We start from the raw sequence: 26,171 nt of genomic DNA on the forward strand, positions 1-26,171 counted from the left end.
TTTAAAAAATTATTTTAACATCCTACATTTCTACATTAAAGCATTATTTGACTGTACTGTATTGTCTGAGGAGTGTTTCAAGATCATACTCTGTAGAATACTGCACTTGGAAAAGCTTTATGACGGTTGTGAATTCTTATTTTTGCATGTGTGTGTTTTGTTGGGGTAGGGGTAGGTTTTTAGAGTGTCCTCATGTTCAGTAATCACAGAGATAATTTAGTTTTCACTAAAGATGTAAGACTCAGGCGGTCTTGAAATCATACAGGGCTTTTTGATGTAATAATGGATATTGGCAAGTTGAGTAGAGATAGGAATGAGAAATAACACTAGTATGAACTGCATAGTTTAAAACAGGCTGTTTAAATGCTCTTTGATGAGTGAAGATAGATTATTATCTTCTGTGAAGATGGTCTCCCTCTTTGTATTTTTAAAAAGTTTGAAGCACTAGATGCTAAAAGGTACTTAGTTGCTATTAGAAAAAAATTACAGGTAGTAGAAATGGAAGCAGCAGATACTTATTTTGGTTTATAGTTGTTCCTTATATTGTTTGTATACTTATTGTCATAAAATGTATACATTTAAGGTAGTACACTTAACAGTTATGCTTTTTTCCTTTTATGTTAGGTAGTCTGTTAGGATGATGTGGAAGATTATACTTTCAACTAGAATTATGTTGGTTTTAAACTCATTGAAGCCTTGATTTTTTTTCCCCAGTAAAAATTCTCTTTATATGGCAAATATTTAGTTAAATTTTCATAGTTAAAAAATTTGCATGGTTTATTTCCCCATGTAACCTCAAACATATCCCAGATTTATGAATGGTATATGGCATTAAACATTCTTCATGAGGCAGAATATTACTGAAAGCTTTAAGTGAATTATTCAGATACAATAGTTTATTTATGTTTGTAGCAGAATATAATATTTATATGTAAGTATAAAAATTATAATAGTTTCTAGCAGAATATAACTGAAAGCTTTAAGTGAATTATTCAAATGTAGTTTTAAAAAACTCAGTCGAATTATTAGCTGTGCATCCTTGAATAAGGATTTAGCTTCTCTAAGCCTATTGTTTCATAAGTAAAATGGACACAATATGTTTGTCTTGGAGAGTTGTTAGGATAACATATATTTTTGTTCTGAGGCTGCAAATTACTGCAACTAAGTTGCTTAAAGCAGCTGCACTTTGCTGGAGCAGCCGTGAAGAGATACCCCACGTCCAAGGTAAGAGAAACTCCAGCAAGATGGTAGGTGTTGTGAGAGGCATCAGAGGGCAGACAGACTGAAACCATAATCACAGAAAACTAGTCAATCTAATCACACGGGCCACAGCCTTGTCTAACTCAATGAAACTAAGCCATGCTGTGTGGGGCCATCCAAGACAGGCAGGTCATGGTGGAGAGGTCTAACAGAATGTGGTCCACTGGAGAAGGGAATGGCAAACCACTTCAGTATTCTTGCCTTGAGAACCCCATGAACAGTATGAAAGGCAAAATGATAGAATACTGAAAGGGGATCTCCCCAGGTTGGTAGGTACCCAATATGCTACAGGAGATCAGTGGAGAAATAACTCCAGAAAGAGTGAAGGGATGGAGCCAAAGCAAAATCAATACCCAGTTGTGCATGGGACTGGTGATAGAAGCAAGGGCCAATGCTGTAAAGAGCAGTATCGCATAGGAACCTGAAATGTCAGGTCCATGAATCAAGGCAAATTGGAAATGGTCAAACAGGAGATGGCAAGAGTGAGTTTTGACATTCTAGGAATCAGCGAACTAAAATGGACTGGAATGAGTGAATTAAACTCAGATGACCACTTTATCTACTACTGTGGGCAGGAATCCCTTAGAAGAAATGGAGTAGCCATCGTGGTCAGCAAAAGAGTCCGAAATGCAGTACTTGAATTCAGTCTCAAAAATGACAGAATGATCTCTGTTCGTTTGTTTCCAAGGCAAACCATTCAGTATCACAGTAATCCAAGTCTGTGCCCCAACCAGTAATGCTGAAGAAGCTGAAGTTGAATGGTTCTTTGAAGACCTACAAGACCTTTTAGAATTAACACCCAAAAAAGATGTCCTTTTCATTATAGGGCACTGGAATGCAAAAGTAAGAAGTCAAGAAACACCTGGGTAACAGGCAAATTTGGCCTTGGAATACGGAATGAAGCAGGGCAAAGGCTAATAGAGTTTTGCCAAGAGAACGCACTGGTCATAGCAAACACCCTCTTCCAACAACACAAGAGAAGACTACACATGGACATCACCAGATGGTCAACACCGAAATCAGACTGATTATATTCTTTGCAGCCAAAGATGGAGAAGCTCTATACAGTCAGCAAAAAACAAGACCAGGAGCTGACTGTAGCTCAGATCATGAACTCCTTATTGCCAAATTCAGACTTAAATTGAAGAAAGTAGGGAAAACCACTAGACCATTCAGGTATGACCTAAATCAAATCCCTTATGATTATACAGTGGAAGTGAGAAGTAGATTTAAAGGACTAGATCTGATAGAGTGCCTGATGAACTATAGACAGAGGTTCGTGACATTGTACAGGAGACAGGGATTGAGACCATCCGCATGGAAAAGAAATGCAAAAAAGCAAAATGGCTGTCTGGGGAGGCCTTACAAATAGCTGTGAAAAGAAGAGAAGCGAAAAGCAAAGGAGAAAAGAAAAGATATTCCCATTTGAATGTAGAACTCCAAAGAATAGCAAGGAGAGATAAGAAAGCCTTCCTCAGCGATCAATGCAAAGACATAGAGGAAAACAATAGAATGGGAAAGACTAGAGATCTCTTCAAGAAAATCAGATACCAAGGGGACATTTCATGCAAAGATGGGCTCGATAAAGGACAGAAATGGTATGGACCTAACAGAAGCAGAAGATATTAAGAAGAGGTGGCAAGGATACAGAGAAAAAGTGTACAAAAAAGATCTTCACAACCAAGATAATCACAGTAGTGTGATCACTCATCTAGAGCCAGAGATCCTGGAATGTGAAGTCAAGTGGGCCTTAGAAAGCATCACTACGAACAAAGCTAGTGGAGGTGATGGCATTCCAGTTGAGCTATTTCAAATCCTGAAAGATGATGCTGTGAAAATGCTGCACTCAGTATGCCAGCAAATTTGGAAAACTCAGCAGTGGCCACAGGATTGGAAAAGGTCAGCTTTCATTCCAATCCCAAAAGAAAGGCAATGCCAAAAAATGCTCAAACTACAACCCAGTCACACTCATCTCACACACTAGTAAAGTAGTGCTCAAAGTTCTCCAAGCCAGGCTTCAGCAATATGTGAACCGTGAACTTCCAGATGTTCAAGCTGGTTTTAGAAAAGGCAGAGGAACCAGAGATCAAATTGTCAACATCCGCTGGATCATGGAAAAAGCAAGAGAGTTCAAGAAAAAACATGTATTTCTGCTTTTTTGACTATGCCAAAGCCTTTGACTGTGTGAATCACAATAAACTGTGGGAAATTCTGAAAGAGATGGGAATACCAGACCACCTGATCTGCCTCTTGAGAAATTTGTATGCAGGTCAGAGGCAACAGTTAGAACTGGACATGGAACAACAGACCAACTAGTTCCAAATAGGAAAACGAACTCGTCAAGGCTGTATATTGTCACCCTGCTTATTTAACTTATATGCATTGTACATCATGAGAAACGCTGGGCTGGAAGAAGCACAAGCTGGAATCAAGATTACCAGGAGAAATATCAATAACCTCAGATATGCAGATGACACCACCCTTATGGCAGAAAGTAAATAGGAACTAAAAAGCCTCTTGATAAAAGTGAAAGAGGAGAGTGAAAAAGTTGGCTTAAAGCTCAGCATTCAGAAAACTTAGATCATGGCATCTGGTCACATCACTTCATGGGAAATAGATGGGGAAACAGTGGAAACAGTGTCACACTTTATTTGGGGGGGCTCCAAAATCACTGCAGATGGTGATTGTAGCCATGAAATTAAAAGACGGTTGCTCCTTGGAAGGAAAGTTATGACCAACCTGCTGCTGCTGCTGCTAAGTCGCTTCAGTCGTGTCTGACTCTGTGCGACCCCAGAGATGGCAGCCCACCAGGCTCCCCCTTCCCTGGGACTCTCCAGGCAAGGACACTGGAGTGGGTTGCCATTTCCCTCTCCAGTGCATGAAAGTGAAAAGTGAAAGTGAAGTCGCTCAGTCGTGTCCGACTCTTCGCAACCCCATGGACTGCAGCCTACCGGGCTCCTCCGTCCATGGGATTTTCCAGGCAAAAGTTACTGGAGTGGGGTGCCATTGCCTTCTCCAATGACCAACCTAGATAGCATATTAAAAAGCAGAGGCATTACATTGCCAACAAGGTCTGTCTAGTCAAGGCTATGGTTTTTCCAGTGGTTATGTATGGATGTGAGAGTTGGACTTGTGAAGAAAGCTGAGTGCCTAAGAATTGATGCTTTTGAACTGTGGTGTTGGAGAAGACTCTCGAGAGTCCCTTGGACTTCAAGGAGATCCAACCAGTCCATTCTGAAGGAGATCAGCCTTGGAATTTCTTTGGAAGGAATGATGCTAAAGCTGAAACTCTAGTACTTTGGCCACCTCATGCGAAGAGTTGACTCATTGGAAAAGACCCTGATGCTGGGAGCGATTGGGGCAGGAGGAGAAGGGGACGACAGAGGATGAGATGACTGGATGGCATCACCGCCTCGATGGACGTGAGTCTGAGTGAACTCCGGGAGTTGGTGATGGACAGGGAGGCCTGGCCTGCTGCGATTCATGGGGTTGCAAAGACTCGGACGCAACTGAGCAACTTAAGTGAACGAACTGAACTGAAGTTGCTTAAAACAAAAGGACAAACTCTGGCAAATACAGTTCAATATGATATAGTGTTTTATGTAGAGTCTACTTTCTCAGTGTCCAGTTAAGAATGCTCAACAAGAGTTTACTACCTCTCTAAAGGAGTTACTGTGTACAGGACAATAATAACTCTATATTAATGTGCAGATCCAGTTTGAATGGGGCTCACAGATAGCTGCCTTTTTATTTTTCAACAAAATAATACTCCATGTCATGCATCCTTAGGATCTAGTGTGTAATATCAACTCTGAATATGAAATCATTAAATGGGCTTTCTAAAGTAGGTGAAAAAGCTGATTATATTGAACATAGAAAACCTGTTTAAGATAGTATACCAGAACACAGGATAAAGGTCTAACTGATGTGTATTATTAGAAGTGTGTAGCCAATATCCTGAAGTGATTTATGTGCATATTGAGAAGCTCTGCTCTAAAGTGTTTTTCCTGCTGAAGTCTAGTAAAGTACTAAGTGCATCGGCTATGGGTTAGAAGTAATTAAAAGTAATACCTTAAAGTGAAATAGACATCCTCATTTTAGACTTTTTCCAGCTATGTATTCTTTATTGTTTACGTATTCCAACTAACTAGTCATCTCTCATTATCATCTTATCCTTCTTGAGCTTTCCAGAGCCTTACCTTCTGAAACAGACTCTGCCTAGTAAGCCTGTATGTAGTTGTACCCTTTTAAACTCCTTGATTCTAGTTGGATTAGCTTTTTTTTTTTTCCCCAAAATTAATAGTTGACAGCCTGAATCCAAAATGAAACCTTAATTTATCTTGATTCTAATCCATTAGCCTCCAAACTTCTATCAGAGTAATCTTGAAGTAGACCTTTTTTCTTTTTTGAAATAAAAACTATCTACTGGGAAAGATTGGAGAATCTATGCTTTTTAAAAAACAGAAAAAAATAATAGGTTCAGGAGCTGCCTTCTCAGATCCTAGGGAGGTGGAAAATGAGATTTATTTTCTTGTGGTTTCAGTTGTTGTATATTTCTCTCCTCTGTATTTTTGTCAGTATCTTAAGATCTTTTTGATGTCTGATATTTAATAGGGAAGGATTTTAAAACAATGGACTTCTCAAGGAAATTAATGAAAACTTATATTACTTCTGCTAGTATAGTTATTAGGTGTTTGCCTTCATTCAGTTGTCATGAATGAGCTTGATAGATACCTGTGTAAATAGCATATAAGGGGCAGCATACAGCTGTGTGATAACCTCTGACCTAAGAGTCCTGGCTGACTAGCTACATGTCACATCACTTTTGGACCATAGTGACTTTATCTGTGAAACTAATAGCACAGCTCTCTGTGTCCCATATGTTTTATTAAGCTAGTGATTAAGGAGTCATAAATGTTAGGGGTGAGATCAGTGATAAATTGTAGGGAGTATTTGGTGGAGAACACATCTGCTTTTAGATGACCAGTAGCAATAGTATGGTGGGCTTTCCCAAATGGTTCAGTGGTAAAGAATCCACCTACACAGCAAGAGACTTGAGTTCAGTCCCTAGGTCGGGAAGATCCCCTGGAGAAGGAAATGGCAACCCATTCCAGTATGCTTGCCTGGGATTTCTATGCCTGGAAATCCCATGGACAGAGGAGCCTGGCAGGCTACAGTCCATCATGTTGCAAAAGAATTGGACATGACTTAGTAACCAAACAGGAGCAGCAGCAGGGGTATGAATATAAATGACCAGTTTGTTTGCTTTTTTAATAATTTTGAAATGATTTCAGACTTAAAGTCATTAACAATTTTTTAAAAATCTAGTTTATCCCAGGTTTTCCAAATATTAAGTGAATTTGCTTTATTGTTCTTTCCCTTTACTCTATCCCCCTCTGCATTACGGGTCCCTTCTCACCCATTTTTTCCCCTGGTATTTTGGAAAGGAAGTTGCAGACACAATGTCCCTTACTCATAAACATATCAGGGTATGTATGTGTGTCCTGAAAACTTAATCTTGAACTGTTTCTCAGCCTTTTATGATCTCGACATTTTTTAAAGATATAGGCCAATTTTGTAAAATGTCCCTAAATTACATATTATGTTTTCGATGATATGCTTTCAGTGTTTAACTCTCCCCTGCCCCATCTTTATTTTTACTTTTATTTATTTATTTTTTTGGTTGCGTGGCTTATGGGATCTTAGTTCCCTGATCAGGGATTGAACCCTGGCCCTTGGCAGTGAAAGTGTGGAATCCTAACCACTGGATCAGCAGGGAATTCCCTAAAAGGAACCACATTTTAAATGTTTAAACATATATTTTAAATTGAGTTTAAATGCTTATATTTAATTACTTTGTAAGGAAACAAAGGCAGCTTGACCCTTTGTGAAATTAATTTTTCAACTTTATATATGAAAATGCTAGTTATAATTAGTCTTCTAGAACTGAAATTCCAAGATTTTTAAATCTCAAAGCAGTTTGGCATTATTGGACATTTTATGTTGTCGAAGAGTACATCAGGAGTTTGATGTATTAGGAGCTGGTAGAATATAATCAAGAAATATCTAGACACGGGAGGAATTTGTGTTGGATATTGATAGGGCTACTTGGAAGGTACTAAATAAAATTATCATTTTCTGGGATAAGTGTGTATGAGTAAGAAGGAGAGAATTGAACATTAGGGTACTGTTAGGAAATGCATGTGAAAAATAGGTCTGGAATACAGGTTTGAAAAGTAAGCTGAAGAATGTAGAGCAGGTACTCTAGCAGGATGCTGTAGGATTTTAGTATAAAATGACATCATCACAGTAGTCCTTGAATGGGAAGACATAATCATTGTTTATAAAAACAAATTGGAATGATAAGCAGAGTACCCCTTCTCTATGAAAAGGTTAAAGAATTGTTAGACTCAAATGGGCTAAGGATCAGTTATTGCTGTGAACAACTGATAGTTCTATAAACAGATTAAAATAGGAAACTAGAAGGATTAATAATAGTGAAAAGATCGTGACAGTATTAACACTGAATTTTTACTTTTAGAGTTTTTATATATGAGCACAAATTTATGGTAGAACTGGAATGAACCTGAGAATTTGATGTTAATGACTTTGGTGTATAAAATTACACACTTCTAAGGTATTATAGAACTAGACCATAGGCAGTTGATACTACATTAAATATTTACAAATATGTGTGTACTCACCATGCGTCAGATGCTGTTTTAGGCATGAGGTATCTAGCATGTAGGTGAATATAGCCCTGTGGCACTTGACATTGGAAATGGGGCTGAGGATTCAAATACGTAATGAATGTGTATAATATCCTGGATGATGGGAAATTTAATGAAGAAAAATAAAACTAGAATAGTGGGAACTGAAAGTTAAAGAGGAATTTTCTAACCCAGTTCACTCTCCAGGATTATAACTCTTTTACTGCTCCTTATCCCTGTAAATCTTTTTGGCCTTCAATGCCTTTCTATAACTTTGCACTGACAGTGTGTCCTTGGCACCATCTGTACTCTGGCCTGGATTGTACATACAACACTACTCTAAATTGAAGTAAATCGCAGTAGTATAAAGCTGACAGTGAATTTTGTTTATCTGTACTACTAAGTATGCATTTTCCAATTTTCTATACATTTTTCTTTTTTAAAAGGACACTGTCAAGTACTTTTAAGTGTTTATTTGTCATAAGAACAGTTACCTGCTTCTATTTATTTTTGTTTTTATCAACTGCCCTTTAGTATTCTTTGGAATGGGATATAAGTTAAAGAGGTTTTTTATTCATTTGTTTTAAATGACCGACGTTAAAACTATAGAAATAATAAATATGTTTACTGCTCCTGTTTTTTGTCTGTAAAACAATAGTGTTTTATGGAGAGTGTTTAAGTTAAAAATTTTAATAATTAGCTTGTGATTTAGTTTTATTATGTTGTGGGTTTTTGAAGTTTGAAGTTTAATTAGGTTAACTGAGAAATCATTTTTCTTTACATACAAGTGTATATGACTTAATGAATTTTTATATATTCCAAAAAAGTAGATTTAGTTGTTGGTATTCCATTAACATTGTGGATAAATTTCAATCAGCCTTTATTTTTAGTGACTTGAAATCTGAGTTGGCTATAGCTATTTGTAACTTGTTTGTTAACATAACTGAAAATTTTGTTAGTGGTTTCAATATTCTGGTATTGATACTACTATGTATGACATTAGTTGTAATTATGTTTTAAATTAAGCTTCCAAAAACAAATATAGGTTTTGTGTATGATGTTAGATGTTTTTAAACTAAACTGCCAAGAACAAATACAGGGTTGGTTTTTTTTCTTTTTTTCATTTTTTCTAGTTTCTTTTTTCCCCCATATATTATAGTCACACACATTAAGTATATGTGTGAGAGTTCCCCTTCAACTTTAATTTTATGTTATACCATATAGGAATTAGTAGGATGAATATTTCTTTATTGACTGCCTTTTTAGTTTAAGTGACTTATTTGAGGAATGAATTTGTAGAAAATATTTGCTGACCATAGTTGCTTTGTTGTAGGAGGACTGACAAATGGTAGTGGTCGATATATCTCTGCAGCACCTGGAGCAGAAGCAAAATACCGAAGTGCTTCAGGCACTTCCAGTCTATTTAGCTCCAGCAGCCAGCTCTTTCCTCCTTCTCGGCTTCGGTATAATAGGTCTGATATTATGCCTTCTGGCCGAAGTAGATTATTAGAAGATTTCAGAAACAACCGCTTCCCAAACCTTCAACTTAGAGACTTGATTGGACACATAGTTGAGTTTTCTCAAGACCAGCATGGTTCTAGGTAGGTGATTATGATTTATGGTACTTACCACTGCATTTTTGCTTTGAAAGAGCCAAGATTTTTCTTGACCAAGATTATTTAACCTGTATAAAAATTGGAATTGTTTAAAAAATAAATATCCAATATGGATTTTTCTCTCTTATGAGGATAAACTATAAAAATACAGATATTTATTTTTTATGGTTCTTCAGTTTTCTATAATAAATAGTAATGCTCTTTTGTTGGATTATTTTTATTATATTGACTGAATACATTTAATTTCTTTAAACTTCCTTTTGAAAATAATGCTCTGAATTACATTTATGGACTTGTGTCCCTGATGTGTATACTTGTCTAAAAAAATGTTCAAAACAAAGTTAAATGCTTTGTGTTCCTTTACATTAAACAGGATTTGTGTGTACTATAATACTTGAAGTACATGCAAATTAGTGTTCTCAAGATAATACACAGAAAAGAAAATAGTATTCAAATTCTAACACATTTGCTAAGTTTGAGATATCTTAGTAATAATATAATTAATTATTAATAATGAATAACCAGTAATATCTTTTTAGTTTTTTTATTGATTACAATACAGCCAGAACTAACTTACACATTAAACATCCATATGTCCAGATTTTTGCCAGTCTGACTAGAAGTTTTAAATTAAGGTGTTAACAAAGATATGCTTCATAACTTTTGTTCTTTTTATTTTAAATGTATAGGATGTATTAATACTGTTTCTGGAAATGACTTTATGTGGATATATGTTGGGGTGTGTTATATTCAAATCAGACACGGATTTTGCAGGAGCTTATTATTAATATACTGTCATGACATTAAAATGTTTCCCACATAGATTCATACAGCAAAAGCTAGAGAGAGCTACTCCAGCTGAGCGACAGATGGTTTTTAATGAAATTCTACAAGCAGCCTATCAATTAATGACAGATGTTTTTGGCAACTATGTCATACAGAAATTTTTTGAGGTAAGCATGCATTCATGTTTGTTCATGCTCAATGCTTAGAAAAGCTCTGAAAGTTTATTCTTCATATAAATCTTATTTTCATATAAAAATATATACTTGGGAGAAAATATGTACAGATTCTATATCCAGAATGTATGAAACTCAACAACAAAAAGACAGCTCAGTTTAAAAAAGGGACAAAGGACTTGAACAGACATTTCTCCTAGAAAGATACTCAAATGTGCACATGAAAAAAGTTCAACACCCTTAGTCATTAGGGAGACGCAAATCAAAACCATCGCTAGCTCCTTGTATATCTACTAGGATGGCTGTATTTTAAAATATAGAGAACAATAAATGTTGGTGAAGATGTAGAGAAATTAGAACTCTCATACATTGTCAATGGGAATGTAAAATGGTGCAGCCACTGTGGAAAACAGTTTGGCAGGTTCCTTAAAAAACAAAACATAAAATTATGATATAGCCTAGCAATTCCATTCTAGGTATATACCCAAAAGTATTGAAAACAAGCACTTCAGTGAACTAGTGTTCATTTCAGCATTATTTACGGTAGCCTGAACATGCAAACAGACAAAAATGCCCAACAGATGAATGTATAAACAAAATGTGGTATATATATATACACAGTAGAATATTGTTCAGCCATAAGAAGGAATGAAGCATTTCATACATGCTTACTCATGGATGAAACTAAGTGAAATAAGCCAGGTACAGAAGGACAAACATTATAAGGTTCCATTTATGTGAAATACCTAGAATAGACAAATTCATAGAGACATAAAGTTGACTAGGGCTTCCTATTCTACTAGTAGACTGGTAGGGGAAAGAGTGGGGTTATTGTTTAATGAGTATAGTGTTTGTTGTGTTTGAGGTAATGGAAAAAATTTGGAATCAAATTGTGATGACTATTGCAAATGGTGAGAATATAGTCAATACCACTGAAGTCAAAATGTTGTATTTTATGGTTAAAATGTCATATTTCATGGTATATATTTATTTTTTAAGTGTATGGCCTTTACACTAAATGAGAAGTTTAATACCTAAATGCTTTCTCTGTACCTACTTGCCAAATGTAATATTTAAAAATAGATTCAATAGACTGAAAACAGTGAGTTATTCAAGTTAACAAAGTAATAATAAAATCTTTTTTTTTCTATCAGTTTGGGAGTTTGGATCAAAAATTAGCCCTAGCTACTCGTATTCGAGGTCATGTTCTACCCTTAGCATTGCAGATGTATGGCTGCCGTGTTATTCAGAAAGCATTAGAGTCTATTTCGTCTGACCAGCAGGTAATTGTAAGTTAAGACAAAATTTTTGTATTCTTTAAAAAATTATATTTTATGTCTCTTTAATTTGAAAATATAAAGCATTGGGAGTAAGCTTTAGATGAACCAGTTCATGTTTGGATTTTTTTTTTTTTTTTGGTCCGCTCTGCATGGTTTGCAGGATTGTAGGTCCCCAGCAAGGGATCCACTCCAGTACTCTTGCCTGGAAAATCCCATGGACGGAGGAGCCTGGTAGGCTGCAGTCCATGGGGTCACTAAGAGTGGGACACAGCTGAACGACTTCACTTTCACTTTTCACTTTCACGCATTGGAGAAGGAAATGGCAACCCGCTCCAGTGTTCTTGCCTGGAGAATCCCAGGGACGGGGGAGCCTGGTGGGCTGCTGTCTATTGGGTTGTACAGAGTCAGACACGACTTAAGCGGCTTAGCAGCAGCAGCAAGGGATCAAACCGAAGCCCCCGGCAGTGAGAGTGCAGAGTCCTAACCTCTGGACTGCCAGAGAATTCCCTCCTGTTTGGATTCTTTAGTACAGTTGCTTTTGTAACTTAGTCCTCTTAAAACAACATTTGTGTAATATCTTGAGTTCAAGGATTCCTCTGTCAGAATACAACTGAGACTTTTTTGGGTGAGAGAAATTTTAAACATAAATACTGGAAATTCCCTGGTGGCTCAGTGTTTAGGACTCTGTGCTTCCACTGCAGGGGACAGGAGTTCAGTGCCGGGTAACTAAAAACTCACTTGCCATGCGGCATGTTAAAAGAAAAAAAAAAAGAATACCTTTACACTAGATGTACTCCATTTCTTCATAATCCTATTTCCTATTACACTGATGAGGTACACACACAGATTATTGTGCAGTTACTTACATTTTTTTCCCCAAGGGTTAAGATGTGTGTTAATGAAGTCTTAGAATTTTATGGGAAAAATAGTTAAAAGAAAATGCACTGTAAGTAAGTTTAACCTTATTTTTGAAGAGTGCAAGTGAAGTTGCTCAGTCATGTCCGACTCTTTGCAACCCCTGAACTGTAGCCCACCAGGCTTCTCCATCCATGGAATTTTATTCAAGGCAAGCTTGAGGATTATAACCTGGGAAGAGCATCTCAGAAAGCTCTGAAACTGTTTCCAAAATATCTTTATCAGTCTGAGAGTTAAGAGCAGAGAAGCTCTAAGAATCTATACAAACTACTGATCTTTCTCCATTATGACACAACTTCAGTGACTCTAAAGCTCGGGATTTCTTCAAGAGGAATGTTATTTTCTCACAGATATTCACTGCTGTGATTACATATGTATATATTATTGTTTTTAATTCTGGAATTTATTGTATGTGTGTAGCTTGAGAGTCAAAGTCAATCTCTTTCTAAACTTACTAATTAGCAATACCTTTTAAGAACTAATTGTTTTCTTCACTCACTGTATTTATGCCCGCATTGCAGGCAGACGCTTTACCGTCTAAGCTTATTAAGCAAATATAAATGGAAAAATGTCATCTTTGCCCATTAAATGAGCAAAGATCTAAAATCTCCTGAGAATCTGTCCCTGAAGAAGTTATAAAATGTTAAAGGAAAATATTGAATCAAGTTGTGGCTGGTCCTGTGCCCACCCATTCGTGTGCATGCACCACCACTGCCTCCCCACCCCCCTCCCCCAAATTGTGTAGCTTGAAGGGTCTTAGTTCCCCACTAGGGAGAGCCTGGGCCCCCAGCAGCAGAAGAGTCCTAAAAACTGGACCACCAGGAAATTCCCTGAATCAAGTTCTTTACTGTAAGATTATTAAAAAGAAGAATAAAAGTGCTCAATAATAATTTTTCATAATTGATGTATTACATGAAAATTACACGGCTCTTCAGGGCTCATTCAGCTCCTTACCGTTTTCTGTGTGCTTGATAATCTCAAATACCCATCAGTAATAACTACTTGGGGGAATTCCCTGGCAGTTAGTGGTTAGGACGCCACACTTCCCACTGCAGGGGGCACAGGTTTGTCCCTGGTTGAGGAACTAAGATCCTGAATGCTGCACAGCACAGCCAAAAAAATGATGATGATGATTACTGGGGGGAAGGGGTATGCTTAGTAGAAAAAAGTATAGAATTCTGATATCATTATATTAGTTGTCAGCTGAGAAAGATGAGTGGAAGATACAAACAGTGAAGACAGTTTAAATATAGCAAATTGAGTATCACTAGGTTACAGCAGCAGCAGCAGGTTATATTTTAGCAAATATCATTTACATTATAATCCAAAATATTTTAGTAATTCTCACCGTCAGTGGCTTCTGCTTATTGACACTTTCAGGAATTTTAAACTTTGATATATAAAAAATTGGAAGCAAATTTTTGAATATACTTTTGTTCCCATCTTCTTTTATGTTGTTTGGTAAGGTAATTTAAATGTCTTCTCTTTTGCAGAGTGAAATGGTAAAGGAGCTCGATGGTCATGTACTCAAATGTGTGAAAGATCAAAATGGAAACCATGTTGTACAAAAGTGTATTGAATGTGTTCAGCCACAGTCACTACAGTTCATCATTGATGCTTTCAAAGGACAAGTAAGATTGACTTTTGTCATCTACTTAGAATTTAACACATTTTTTTTTATAAATCACAGGATAATACCTAGTACTTTCATACAAGGAAATAAATACTGAATATGTGTTAATTTCTGCCTCTTTCTAGAGTGTGAGTCATTAGATAGCTTCATTTTTGCAGCTGAAAAATGTAGATGAGTTTAATTATATTACTCTAAGAAATAAAGATAACTGCTGTTAGCGTTGTAAGCCCGACAGTGTTTTCCAAACTTCCTGGGAGAGGGGGAAGGAGAGAAGAAGACTTAAGATTGTATAATAAAAGACAGAAAAATAAATATAAATTAGTAACTAATACATAATAATTAATAGTGTCTGATTACAGTGTGCACTACCACTACCCTACAATCCATTCTTTGTCATTATTACATGCCTTCCTTCTTCTGATTAGGTTCCTTTTGATCAAAATATCTGTTAGCTCCTAAACTGCGTACCCTGTTTCCCGGTCTTTGCCAACGTGGCAGTTGATGTATTAAATGTAAATTACCTGTTCTTGTATGTTAAATTAACTCAACATGTTATCAAAAACCTGTGTAAACCCGTCTTTCCAAAAATGTCACAGATTGGAAGTTTATTTCTTCTAATTGTTTTAAGGTATTTGTACTTTCAACTCATCCTTATGGCTGCAGAGTAATCCAGCGCATTCTGGAGCATTGCACTGCAGAGCAGACCTTACCTATCTTAGAAGAACTCCACCAACATACGGAGCAGTTGGTACAGGTATAAAATCCCTAAAATTTGAAACGTTTATATACTTCTGCAAATGGTTCTGATTTTTTAAAGGAAATATAATTTATTGTTAACACATTATAGAGTTAACACACAATGAAACAAAAGCCTTTTGTATTCTCTTGATTGTACTATTGGATTTTTAGAAAAATAATAAACATCTTTTTTAAGAACTACCGTTATTCCTAACGAATGACTTTAAGGAAATCAATTTTTAAATGTCTGCACTCAGGATCAGTATGGCAATTACGTTATTCAGCATGTACTGGAACATGGTCGACCTGAAGACAAGAGCAAAATTGTTTCTGAAATCCGAGGAAAGGTCTTAGCCTTGAGTCAACACAAATTTGCCAGGTATTGCATTATTTTCTCATTCCAAGGGAAAGGTCTTTTAACACGCTGGCTTTTTAAGCACAGAAATGCATATAGACTGTAACATTGGAATACAATCTCTCTAATTTTTTTTAGTAGAGGCAAAAGGTACATCTAGAGTGTTGCTTTTGTTCTCAAAGAATCTGCATGACAAATTGGTTTGCCCACATATATTCCATTTTTTAAATCTTGTGTTTGGAAAATTATTTCTTCCCAAGATGTGTGGATAATTGCACATTTAATTTATTTAGTTCATGCTCATGAAAGCCTCAGACCTTATTAATGACCTAGTTTCACCCCCCATCCCCCCTCCTTGAATTATGGGTCTTTGATTTGTTTTTGTTTGGCCATACCACATGGCCCCCTACATTGGAAACTTGGGGTCTTAACCACTGGACTGCCAGGGAAGTCCCGATAGTTTAATTATTATTTAGTTATCATTTTAAGAGGCCTGCCATTAAACTTGGGGATGTGTCCCATATGGATTCTTCCATGATATTAATTTCTGTTTTAGAAGTAACTGGAGAATTAGAAGAGAATCCTATTTTGACTCTTCTGCCTGCCAGTGCACTGAACAAGTTCTTTCAAAAGCCAGAGAAAGTTTTCTGTTAAAAAATGACAAAATAATTTTCTGTTTATGTATTTTAATTTTTAAGCAATGTAGTAGAAAAGTGTGTTACTCATGCCTCCCGTGCTGAGAGAGCTTTACTGATTGACGAAGTTTGCTGCCAGAATGATGGTCCTCACAGTGCCTTATACACCATGATGAAGGACCAGTATGCCAATTATGTCGTTCAGAAGATGATTGATATGGCTGAACCTGCTCAGAGAAAGATAATCATGCACAAGGTAATACTATTTATAGCACTTAAAATAGATGATTCAATTTGTTTAGGCTACTCTTAACTTCCTCGGAATGTCTGAACTACAGAAAAAGTTTAAAATCAGTGGAAAAGCTTTGGCAGATGTAGGTATACTGTACTCTTTTGTTAAGTTCTTAAGGTAATCAGCTCAATAAAATCACATTCATTTCTCATATTTACCTACCATTTACCTAATCAATTAAGCTGGTTTCTCTCTATCTTTTTCTACAGTCTAATGATTCTCAAAGAAATCATTACTTTCCACAGGAAAACTTACTGTTAAAAATGAACACTGGTGGTATTTTTGCCCTCTTGATTTTGTTTTTAAAATTTAATATTTCTGTTTAAGAATATATACCTGTAACAGTTTTTTCAGTGTTATTTTTAACTGCATTATTTATTTACCAATTTCATATTTAGGGCATTTCAATTACTTATTTTTTAGTAACTGTTCTTAGCAATGTTTTATACATCTTTGCATAATTAAATGTTTTTGTAAGGTAAATTCCTAGATGTGGAAATTGGTGGCACAAAGTATGTGAACATGTTACATTTTTATAGATTTTGCCAAGTTGCTTTCCAAAAATTTTGTACAAGTTTGCATATCTGTCTGATGTTTACCTGTTTACATTATCTCATCAATGCCAGTTATTGCTTATAAAATCTTTTCCAGTCTGGATGGAAAGATAATGATATGATTCTTCTCATAGGTGTTTTTAAAACCACTAGGGAGATATTGAATATCTTAAACGTATTAGCTCTAACACATCTTGCTTGTTCATGTCTTTGCTCCATTTTGTATTGAATTTTTGTCTAGTTGCTTAGAGTTACAGAATTCTGCCCTCATAAACTTTGTAAGAATATACTAGCTCATTAGTGATACTTCTCTGCTATGTTTGGAGTTTCTCTGTTATTTGCATGTGTAATAGTTTATGGGGATAGTGACTTGTTTTGTTCATTAGACAATTTTGAGAGTAGAAGTTTGGAGAGACTGAGTGGAACAGAACTGCTTTTGCAGACAACTTTCTTTGGATTTGAATTTTTAAATTTCAGTTATTTCTTCCAAATCACCCAGATTTGGGGGCAGTTTTTTTTTTTAGGAATCAGAAACTAAAATAACTTAGATTTCCTAAGCAGATTATTTATTTTTCAGATTCGACCTCACATTTCTACTTTACGCAAATATACATATGGGAAGCATATACTGGCCAAGTTGGAAAAATATTATTTGAAAAATAGCCCAGATCTAGGGCCTATTGGAGGACCACCAAATGGAATGCTGTAAAGGAAAAAAAGAAGATAATGTAACCATGTGAGAGGAACGTTTCTTTTGTGAATTATCAAAACACAACTCAACTATGAATCTTCAAATTTTTTTTAAAGCAAAACTATTTATTGACTTTATTCATCCATTTGTAAATTTTTTAAGGTTCTTGTGTATATTTGGGGGTGGGGGTGGTGAATAAATTATATTCAGCCCTGAGTGGAGACCTATCAGATTGAATTGTGGGCAAAGCACAGAATGCCTGTATATGATGTAACTGTATCAAAAAATGCTGTCACATATTTTGTAAATTTTTACCTTGTAAAGTCACAAAAATAGTTTTTAAAGGGAAAAGTACAGTATTCTTTTAATAAACTGGCTTGCAGTCTGGTAGGTCTACGGACCCCACAGCACAACAGGTTTATAGAGATGTATATAAAAATATAGTCCTTATTTTTTTTTTGTCCTTTGTGTGAAGCCTTTTATAACAGATTAACAATCAACTGCATAAATTAGTATTTTAAAAAGAAAGTTAAGTTGTATTTTGGTAATTCACAAACTATCATGCAAATAAAAACTCAGTAAGATAAGAATTAAGTGATTTGAAAGGAAAAGAACTTAAGAGTATTTACAGTGGATATGGTTTTAATACAAATACTGCCCTAAAATGTCTCTGGCAATGTACAGAAGTATTGTATATACTTACATATGTAATTGTTATAAGAGGTAGAAAAAACAGAATCATGGTGACACTTCCATCCAGTTAAGTATGCTAAACGAAAAGTTAAGTTCCATTTTAACTTTTCAGTTTGGTTTGCGATGAGAAAGAGTGGAAATTTGTACATTGTTTTGCTTATAGAATTACAAGGACATGTTGAGAAATTGTTGAGCTTTATTTTGCTTTTTCATAGTAGATTCAGAAAGTAGGAACCTGATAGAGGTGAAAAGGGGCCACTGAAAAGTGAATTTGATAGCTCAACATTTAAGCATGATTACATATTCAGATAGCTTTTTTTGCTTCCTATAAATATATGCATTGTGTGTGTAGTAATAGATGTAAGTTTACACTTTGAAAGCAAATCTTGTTTCAATGTTTATTATAAAAGCCTTGCTAATTTGGTAGTGATGCTTTCTTTGGTTGTACAGGTGTATATTTGTAAACCTCAATGCTGTAAATGGAATTTGTTTTATCTCTTTGGGAAACATTTGCATTTTGGTGTACATTTATGTCCCTGCCCTCTGACCTGGCATATAGTGTTGTATAATGTAAATTGATTTCTCCAAATTGAGAGTGATTTTTTAAAATTTTTTATCTTTATATGGTTTCAGAAGTATGAACCAGCTTTCTTTTTATTATTGTGGAAAACATTTTGTTTTATAACATAGTTGTTGACTCTGTTAATATGGACATGCTAGGATGTGGGTCACTTTCAAGAAGTCAGGGTATTGTGCATAATAGAAAGTATTGGACTGAGATATTTGATGACCATGGAGGCCAATGCTTTTTCCATCTTATTAAATGTGATGTGACTTTTTTTCTTTGTACAGAAGAGTACTGTATTTTTGAATAGCCTACTCCCAAGTAATAGCAAATCTGTATGATAACATTTTTTCTCTGGACATAAGACATAACAGTAACATGATGTACATTTACAAGCGGCCTTATGTACATTTCCCAACAATCTTTTTAAGGCAAAATTGTGACCATATGTGTATAATTAAAATCGTTTTTAATCCTTTGCCTATGAAAATATTTTGGAAAAAACTTGCTTTGTATATTCAGTTTCTGAAAGATAAAGAAAGTGCTTTGTATTTTGTTGAAGTCAGTATTTTGTATAAAACTTTTATGTTGACCCACTTATGTTTAGTGCTAAAAACTAATGAACTATGCTATCTCTTTCAATTGAATATGTAAGGGATTTTTTTTATTGGAAGCCTGCAGAAGAATACCAGTCTTCTGAGCACAATAGTGAACATAAAGGTTTTTCACATAGCTGTTCATATCATGAACCTAAGAATAACAGCATGAAGTTTGGGGTGCCAGGCATAGTTTTTCATGTTTGATGTTGAGTTATTCTAGTTTTCTAACCCAACATTCCTTGTTGAGGCCATTAAATTTAACCACTTGTTCACTGTCCCTTCTCACAGTCACACTTGTTCATCAGCATGTCCCAGCCATAGTGACAGAGCTTTTTTCCCCTCCATACAGGGCTGCTCCCTGCCGCCCTTCCCGTTTTGTTTTGCCAGCCTCAGAATGTCTTGGCCCTGGGCTGAACTTTTGTTCCCAGTATCAGCTCATGGTTTCAGGATCAAAGTTGTCCTTGTTGGAGATTGGTGGTGACTTTCCTGGATTTGCACAGTTAAATTCCTGGTTTTCCTTTATCTTCTGTTCACACAGACAAATTATTTCTGCAGATTTAGCAAGTCCTAGAGAACAGCACATTGGGAAACTGGACCATTGTCTTGGATTCCTGATGTTCTTGTGTGTCTCATTAACAGCCCAGTCTTCCCAGTATTTTAGGGCTTATCATAGAAAAATATCTATTACTCTAGAAATTTTGGTCTGCCATTTTTGATGCCCACCTCTCTGATTCCACCTTTTAATAAATTGGCATGAGGTTTTGGTATAATCTGAAAATGACATTTTAGAATAAACTTAATTGGGCAGAACCACTTAGGCTTTACTCTTGGTTGTCTTTTGATATGAATTGTTTCTGGACCAGTTTGTCTAAGTCCTGGCTCTTATTGGTTCATATGAAATAATGTTATCTTCACTTCTTTGTATATTATGTATAAATTAGAAAATGAAAAATGTGTGAATAACATTGTATGAAATAAATCTGGTCTTGTGTTTTTCTCTACATAAAATACCCCACTGTACCTCAATTACAATTCCCATTGACCATTCAAGTTTACTCTGATTTAAGGAAAACGAAAATACCTTTATCACATGGATGCTAGTCTGGGGCCAGTGATTGCACTGATGGTATGAATCCTGTCTTAAAATATTCATAATTTCTGTCTAACTACATAGAGTCATTACACACTTCATATGATGAAACTTTAACCCTGTTTCTTTATTGATAAAATGATACTTCAAAGTTGTTTTTGAGGATTAAATTAAATCACATATCTTTACCCACAGGTGTTTTTTTCCTTTGCACATACATGCACTTTAGGAGACTATGTTGTCTGAAAGTACAGTCTAGGTTCAGGCCTGTATTTAAAGTTAACCTCACTTTTCACAAACCTTTTGAATTTGATTATGTTATCTCAGCCTTAGTACCTTCATTTTTAGTATGAAGTGAAAGTCACTCAGTCATGTCCAACTCTTTGTGAACCCATGGATAGTCCATGGAGTTCTCCAGGCCAGAATACTTGAGTGGGTAGCCTTTCCCTTCTCCAGGGGATCTTCCCAACCCAGGGATTGAACCCAGGTCTCCCACATTGCAGGCGGATTCTTCACCAGCTGAGCCACAAGGGAAGCCCTCATCCTTAGTATGTGAAAGTGAAGTCTCTGAGTCGTATCCGACTCTGCAACCCCGTGGACTATAGCCCACCAGGCTCCTCGGTCCATGGGATTCTCCAGGCAAGAATGCTAGAGTGGGTTGCCATTTCCTTCTCCAGGGGATCTTCCCGACCCAGGGATCGAACCCAGGTCTCCCACATTGCAGGCAGATGCTTTAACCTCTGGGCCACAGGAAAGCCCTTAGTATGGGATGGAGCTATTTTTAAATTCTCAGTCGTTTTAAGAATTGATATGTATAAAGAGATCTAAAACCTAATTCTCAACCAGTGCTAATACTGTTTCCATTTTCCTGTCCCTTCTATAGGTGATTTTTTAAATCTATGTGGATTATTTGGTAGAATTCAAAATGGATATCTTCATAAAACTAAGTGGAAAAGGAATTTTTCTCATACACATTGTTTATCCTCCATTTTAGTTTTATCCTGATTTCTAAACGGTTAGCCCTTTGGGAATGTTTCACATACCTCATTATAGTGATGAAATTAAAGTTCCTACAAGGGAAATAAATGTCACATCCTCCCACCCTAGTTTATAAACATCACAAAAGTGTTTTCCTAAAGTGACCTGGGTAGTAGTCTGTTTGCCCTCGTAACAGTGGTTTCTCCAAAGTGGATGGGGGAAAGATGGAGAAAACCCTAAGGAGTAATCTTCACTGTCTACCTTACCCATCTGACTTCAAAGGACTGGATCAACATACGGGATTTGAATGTGCAGCCATTTGGTAAATTCATCTCTAGACAGAAGGAATAGAGCTCTCAGTAGAGGCTCCAGTGTGCCTCTGGAAGGTACTGCTGAGGGAAAGGAAGGGGTTGGGCCCTGAGGTGTGTGATCTGTGTGGTTTACCCTTTAGGCCTCTTAAGTTATCTGCCTGTAAGTGTGAAGAGTTGACTCATTGGAAAAGACTGATGCTGAGAGGAATTGGGGGCAGGAGGAGAAGGGGACGAGAGAGGATGAGATGTCTGGATGGTATCACTGACTCGATGGAGGGGTTTGAGTGAACTCCAGGAGTTGTTGATGGACAGGGAGGCCTGGCGTGCTGCAATTGATGGGGTTGCAAAGAGTTGGATGCAACTGAACTGAACTGAAGTAGAAGCAACATCCTGACTTCCTGTAGAACCTCAGATCTGAGAGTACTTTATGCTAAGAACCTTAATAAGTATAGAGTAGATCCTATGGGAAGCTTAAAATTCAGTGGAATATTTGTTGAACTTTTATTATCTATCTACACATGCTGTTGATAATTTCTTGTTTCTTTTTGTGCCAGTCATACTTTTTTTTCCCCCTAAAGTTTGATAGTTTAGGAGCAAAATTGGCTACATTTAGATTCAAATTTTCCTGGGCTTAAGAGTGTAAATGGTTCAGTGTTTGAACTCTAGAACTGGACTGCCCAAGTTCCTTTAGTTTTACATTTTTAGACAGGCGTTTTCATCTTGTAAGCCTTAGTTTCCTCATGTGTAGGCAAGGGAAAAAACACCCACCTCCTAAAATTGTGAGGATTAAAGGAGAGTATATGTGACGTGCAGAGGCAGTGAATATTCAGTGCCTTCTGTTACAGTTAAAGGGGGTTTTGTTTTTAATTTGCCTATGTACAGCCTCAAAATATTTGACTTGGAGCTCTTGGTTCTGCAAATGAGCTCTTGATTCAAGTTGCCAGATAAATCACTAGGAAGAATACTAGAAGAAGACATGAGTAGAAAACTTTATAGCATTTTCATTGTTTTCTTGGTACATTTAATCTTTTTTTTTCCCTTGGTACTAATGGAGGTATTAGTAGCTTTGGCCTGTTGGTGAGTGGATGCCAGGATGGAAGCAGCACAAAGAAATGAAAGGCAATGTGGTAGAGAACTCCGTCTCACACACACACACCTAGAAAAGCATAGTAAGAGACTCAGAAGGCATCGAGGGTTTTGGTCTCTACCATTCCTCATGCCCATCCCTCGCACCATTTTCACTGAGTGAGTGATTCAGGAATCCTTTAAGCTGGGATTATGCTTCAGTCAGAGGAGTGCTCTGCTAATACATTAATGTTTTGCTGAGTGGTTGAGGAGTCGCTCTGGATCATTCCTGGGTATCTACTTGGTTTGAGAGCTGAGCTATAGTGATAACCCAGTGTGGAAAAGCTTTCTGTGACTGATGTGACCTAAAGGAATCCACAGTATCACTCCTCAGTAATTTCTGCCAATTTGGCTTATTCTAGCAAGGAAAGCATTTAATGGAGAAAAGTGCCCCTGTTGGTCTTCTAAAATAACCCCTCCAGCATCTACCTGTGCAACAAAGTTAAGGGGAAGTCTCCTCTCAAAGCAGTAGGTATGTAGAAATCAGACCAGAGGGTCTCACCCAGGTCTTGATACCAGTCACAGAATTTAGCCTTCAGGGTCTACGTGATAACTCCTAGTGGACAGAGCCATCTAACTTCCTAGGCTAGTCAAGGGCTGCCTGAGAAGATTGTGATTCTCGCACCTCGGCAGACATTTTAGTAGCAGTGCTGGGGCCCATGCAGTTGAGTAGGAGGTTCTCATTAAAAGTTCAGGACCACCCGGAGGATGGGCGGAGGCGCCATAGGGCTGGGAGAAGGGTTTGGAATGCAGGTCCTGATCCTTTTCCCGCCTGTGCCGCCTCAACCTGTAGGAACTGTTGACTAAAAATATGCACAATGAAAAAAAAAAAAGGTCAGGACCAGACCGTTACTGTGAACCCAGAACCTAAGTCATGGTCAGGGTTTATGGAAAGAGTGGTAAACAGTGGAGAAAAAATATACCGCAAACCATTGCATGATCAAATGATACTGAGAAAGCACTGTGTCCTATTTATTGTTTGGAAAGAGTAAGCCTGGGAAAAAATTAGTTTATACCTCAACAGCTTTAAATTTAGAAATCAAGAATTCAGATATAACCACAGGTGAGAAGCACAGCACGGGATGCAGTGCCTTGGGCTAGGAAGGAAAAGGAGAAACGAATAGACTTAACACTAGATGAGCAGGTGGGCCTGGGAAGTTGGGGTTGAGGCCCTGGCATCAGCTACCGTGTTTCCTTACAGTTGTGTTTAATGAACACCTAAAAGAGTGAGATCCTTGAAGCAATGCTGTGGTTAACAACAGGGAATCCTAAATTCATGAACAAGGAGTGACAAGTGCAGCGCTGTAAAGGACTCACCTACGTGATGGGCAGAGCTTTGGAAGTAGGGAGAAACTGAAGGGAGTAGGAAGTAGGGAGAAACTGAAGTTACAACTACGAGTTACAGAGTTGAAGAATTCCCATTACAACTGCCAAGTCCTCAGTCTCAGGCCTTTCATGAGAAGCCTTGAAAAGCCAGGATGTCTCAACATCTGGTGGGCCCTTTTTAAGCAAAGGTTGGGAGGAAAGCATGTGGATCACCCAGAGGAGAGGAGTGATATTTGGGAGCCCTCCCTGCCCCAACTTCTTTGAAACTCAGTTCTGAAATCATACAGGGCACATTCATTGAATGGACTGCAGTAGGATTCACTGAATAGAATTAGAAAAGGAGACCAAAAATATTCCTTAGAAGTATATCTATCACTAGAAATATATCTTAGGAATCTTTAAAATACCATTCATTCTTAATAGCTCCTAGGTAAAAAAAAATCCTACTCTGGAATAAGCAATTTGCTCTAACTTAAAAATTAATTATGGTCAGAGTATTGTACAAAGCCTGGGGGATTTGAGCCAAAGGCTATTCAGAGAAGAATGTTTAGCCAAGAAGATCTAATTTACTAAACAATTTGTTTAGTAAAACAAAATAATTACCAAAAAATGTAGAAGGAATTAGTAAACCCCACAAAAAAGAATAGATTCAATCAAAACCAATAATGAATTAGACATGCTTTTGTCAAATTTGAATTTTTGAAAAAGGACAATACAGTATCATATAAAATTATTTTTCTAATTATGAGACCATTTATATTAGAAGTCTACCTGTAAATTAAAAATTAAAATGGGTAATTCTCTAGGGCAATATAAAATTCAAGAACTGATTCAAGAGAAAGACAAATACAGTATCACTTATATGTAGAATATAAAAAATAATGCAAATGAACTGTAATACAAAGCAAAAACAGACTCACAGACACAAGAAACAAACTTGCAGTTAACAAATGGGAAAGGGAGCAGGTGAGGAATAAATTAGGAGTATGGCAATAACCTCAGATATGCAGATGACACCACTCTTATGGCAGAAAGCAAAGAGGAACTAAAGAGCCTCTTGATGAAAGAGGAGAATGAAAAAGTTGGCTTAAAATTCAACATTCAGAAAACTAAGATCATGGCATCTGGTCCCATCACTTCATGGCAGATAGATGGGGAAACAGTGGAAACAGTGTCAGACTTTATTTTGGGGGGCTCCAAAATCACTGTAGATGGTGGCTGCAGCCATGAAATTAAGACGCTTGCTCCTTGGAAGAAAAGTTATGACCAACCTAGATAGCATATTCAAAAGCAGAGACATTACTTTGCCAACAAAGGTCCGTCTAGTCAAGGCCATGGTTTTTCCGGTGGTCTTGTATGGATGTGAGAGTTGGACTGTGAAGAAAGCTGAGTGCCAAAGAATTGATGCTTTTGAACTGTGGTGTTGGAGAAGACTCTTGAGAGTCCCTTGGACTGCAAGGAGATCCAACCAGTCCATCCTAAAGGAAATCAGTCCTGAATATTCATTGGAAGGACTGATGCTGAAGCAGAAACTCCAATACTTTGGCCATCTGATGTGAAGAACTAACTCATTTGAAAAGACCCCGATGCTGGACAAGATTGAAGGCAGGAGGAGAAGGGGACGACAGAGGATGAGATGGTTGGATGGCATCACCAACTCAATGGACATGAGTTTGAGTAAACTCTGGGAGGTGGTGATGGACAGGGAGGCCTCGAGTGCTGCAGTCCATGGGATTGCAAAGAGTTGGACACGACTGAGCAACTGAACTGAACTGATGGGATTAACAGATACAAACTACTACAGATAAAATAGGTAAGCAGTAAGGATTTACTGTACAGCATTTGG

The 26,171-nt window shown here is 36.9% G+C and overlaps 1 protein-coding gene across 11 annotated transcripts in view; it reads left to right on the plus strand.

Moving 5' to 3' along the window:
- Positions 1-20,773, plus strand: part of PUM2 (pumilio RNA binding family member 2) — a 116,517-nt gene extending 95,744 nt beyond the window's left edge. For 9 of the 11 annotated variants that reach the window (XM_019970648.2, XM_070799096.1, XM_019970647.2 and 6 more), the window contains 8 exons: positions 9,304-9,571; positions 10,410-10,539; positions 11,700-11,834; positions 14,234-14,371; positions 15,002-15,127; positions 15,369-15,490; positions 16,165-16,357; positions 17,525-20,773. In XM_019970648.2, coding sequence (XP_019826207.2) covers positions 9,304-9,571; positions 10,410-10,539; positions 11,700-11,834; positions 14,234-14,371; positions 15,002-15,127; positions 15,369-15,490; positions 16,165-16,357; positions 17,525-17,656 — 1,244 coding nt within the window. In that variant the 3' untranslated portion in view covers positions 17,657-20,773. The remainder of the gene's footprint in view (positions 1-9,303; positions 9,572-10,409; positions 10,540-11,699; positions 11,835-14,233; positions 14,372-15,001; positions 15,128-15,368; positions 15,491-16,164; positions 16,358-17,524) is intronic. The other 2 variants (XM_019970650.2, XM_019970653.2) reach the window with 1 other exon arrangement.
- The last annotated feature ends 5,398 nt before the right edge of the window (positions 20,774-26,171 follow it).

Source organism: Bos indicus, chromosome 11, assembly GCF_029378745.1.
Source record: "Bos indicus isolate NIAB-ARS_2022 breed Sahiwal x Tharparkar chromosome 11, NIAB-ARS_B.indTharparkar_mat_pri_1.0, whole genome shotgun sequence".
In the NCBI taxonomy this organism is placed as follows: Eukaryota; Metazoa; Chordata; class Mammalia; order Artiodactyla; family Bovidae; genus Bos; species Bos indicus.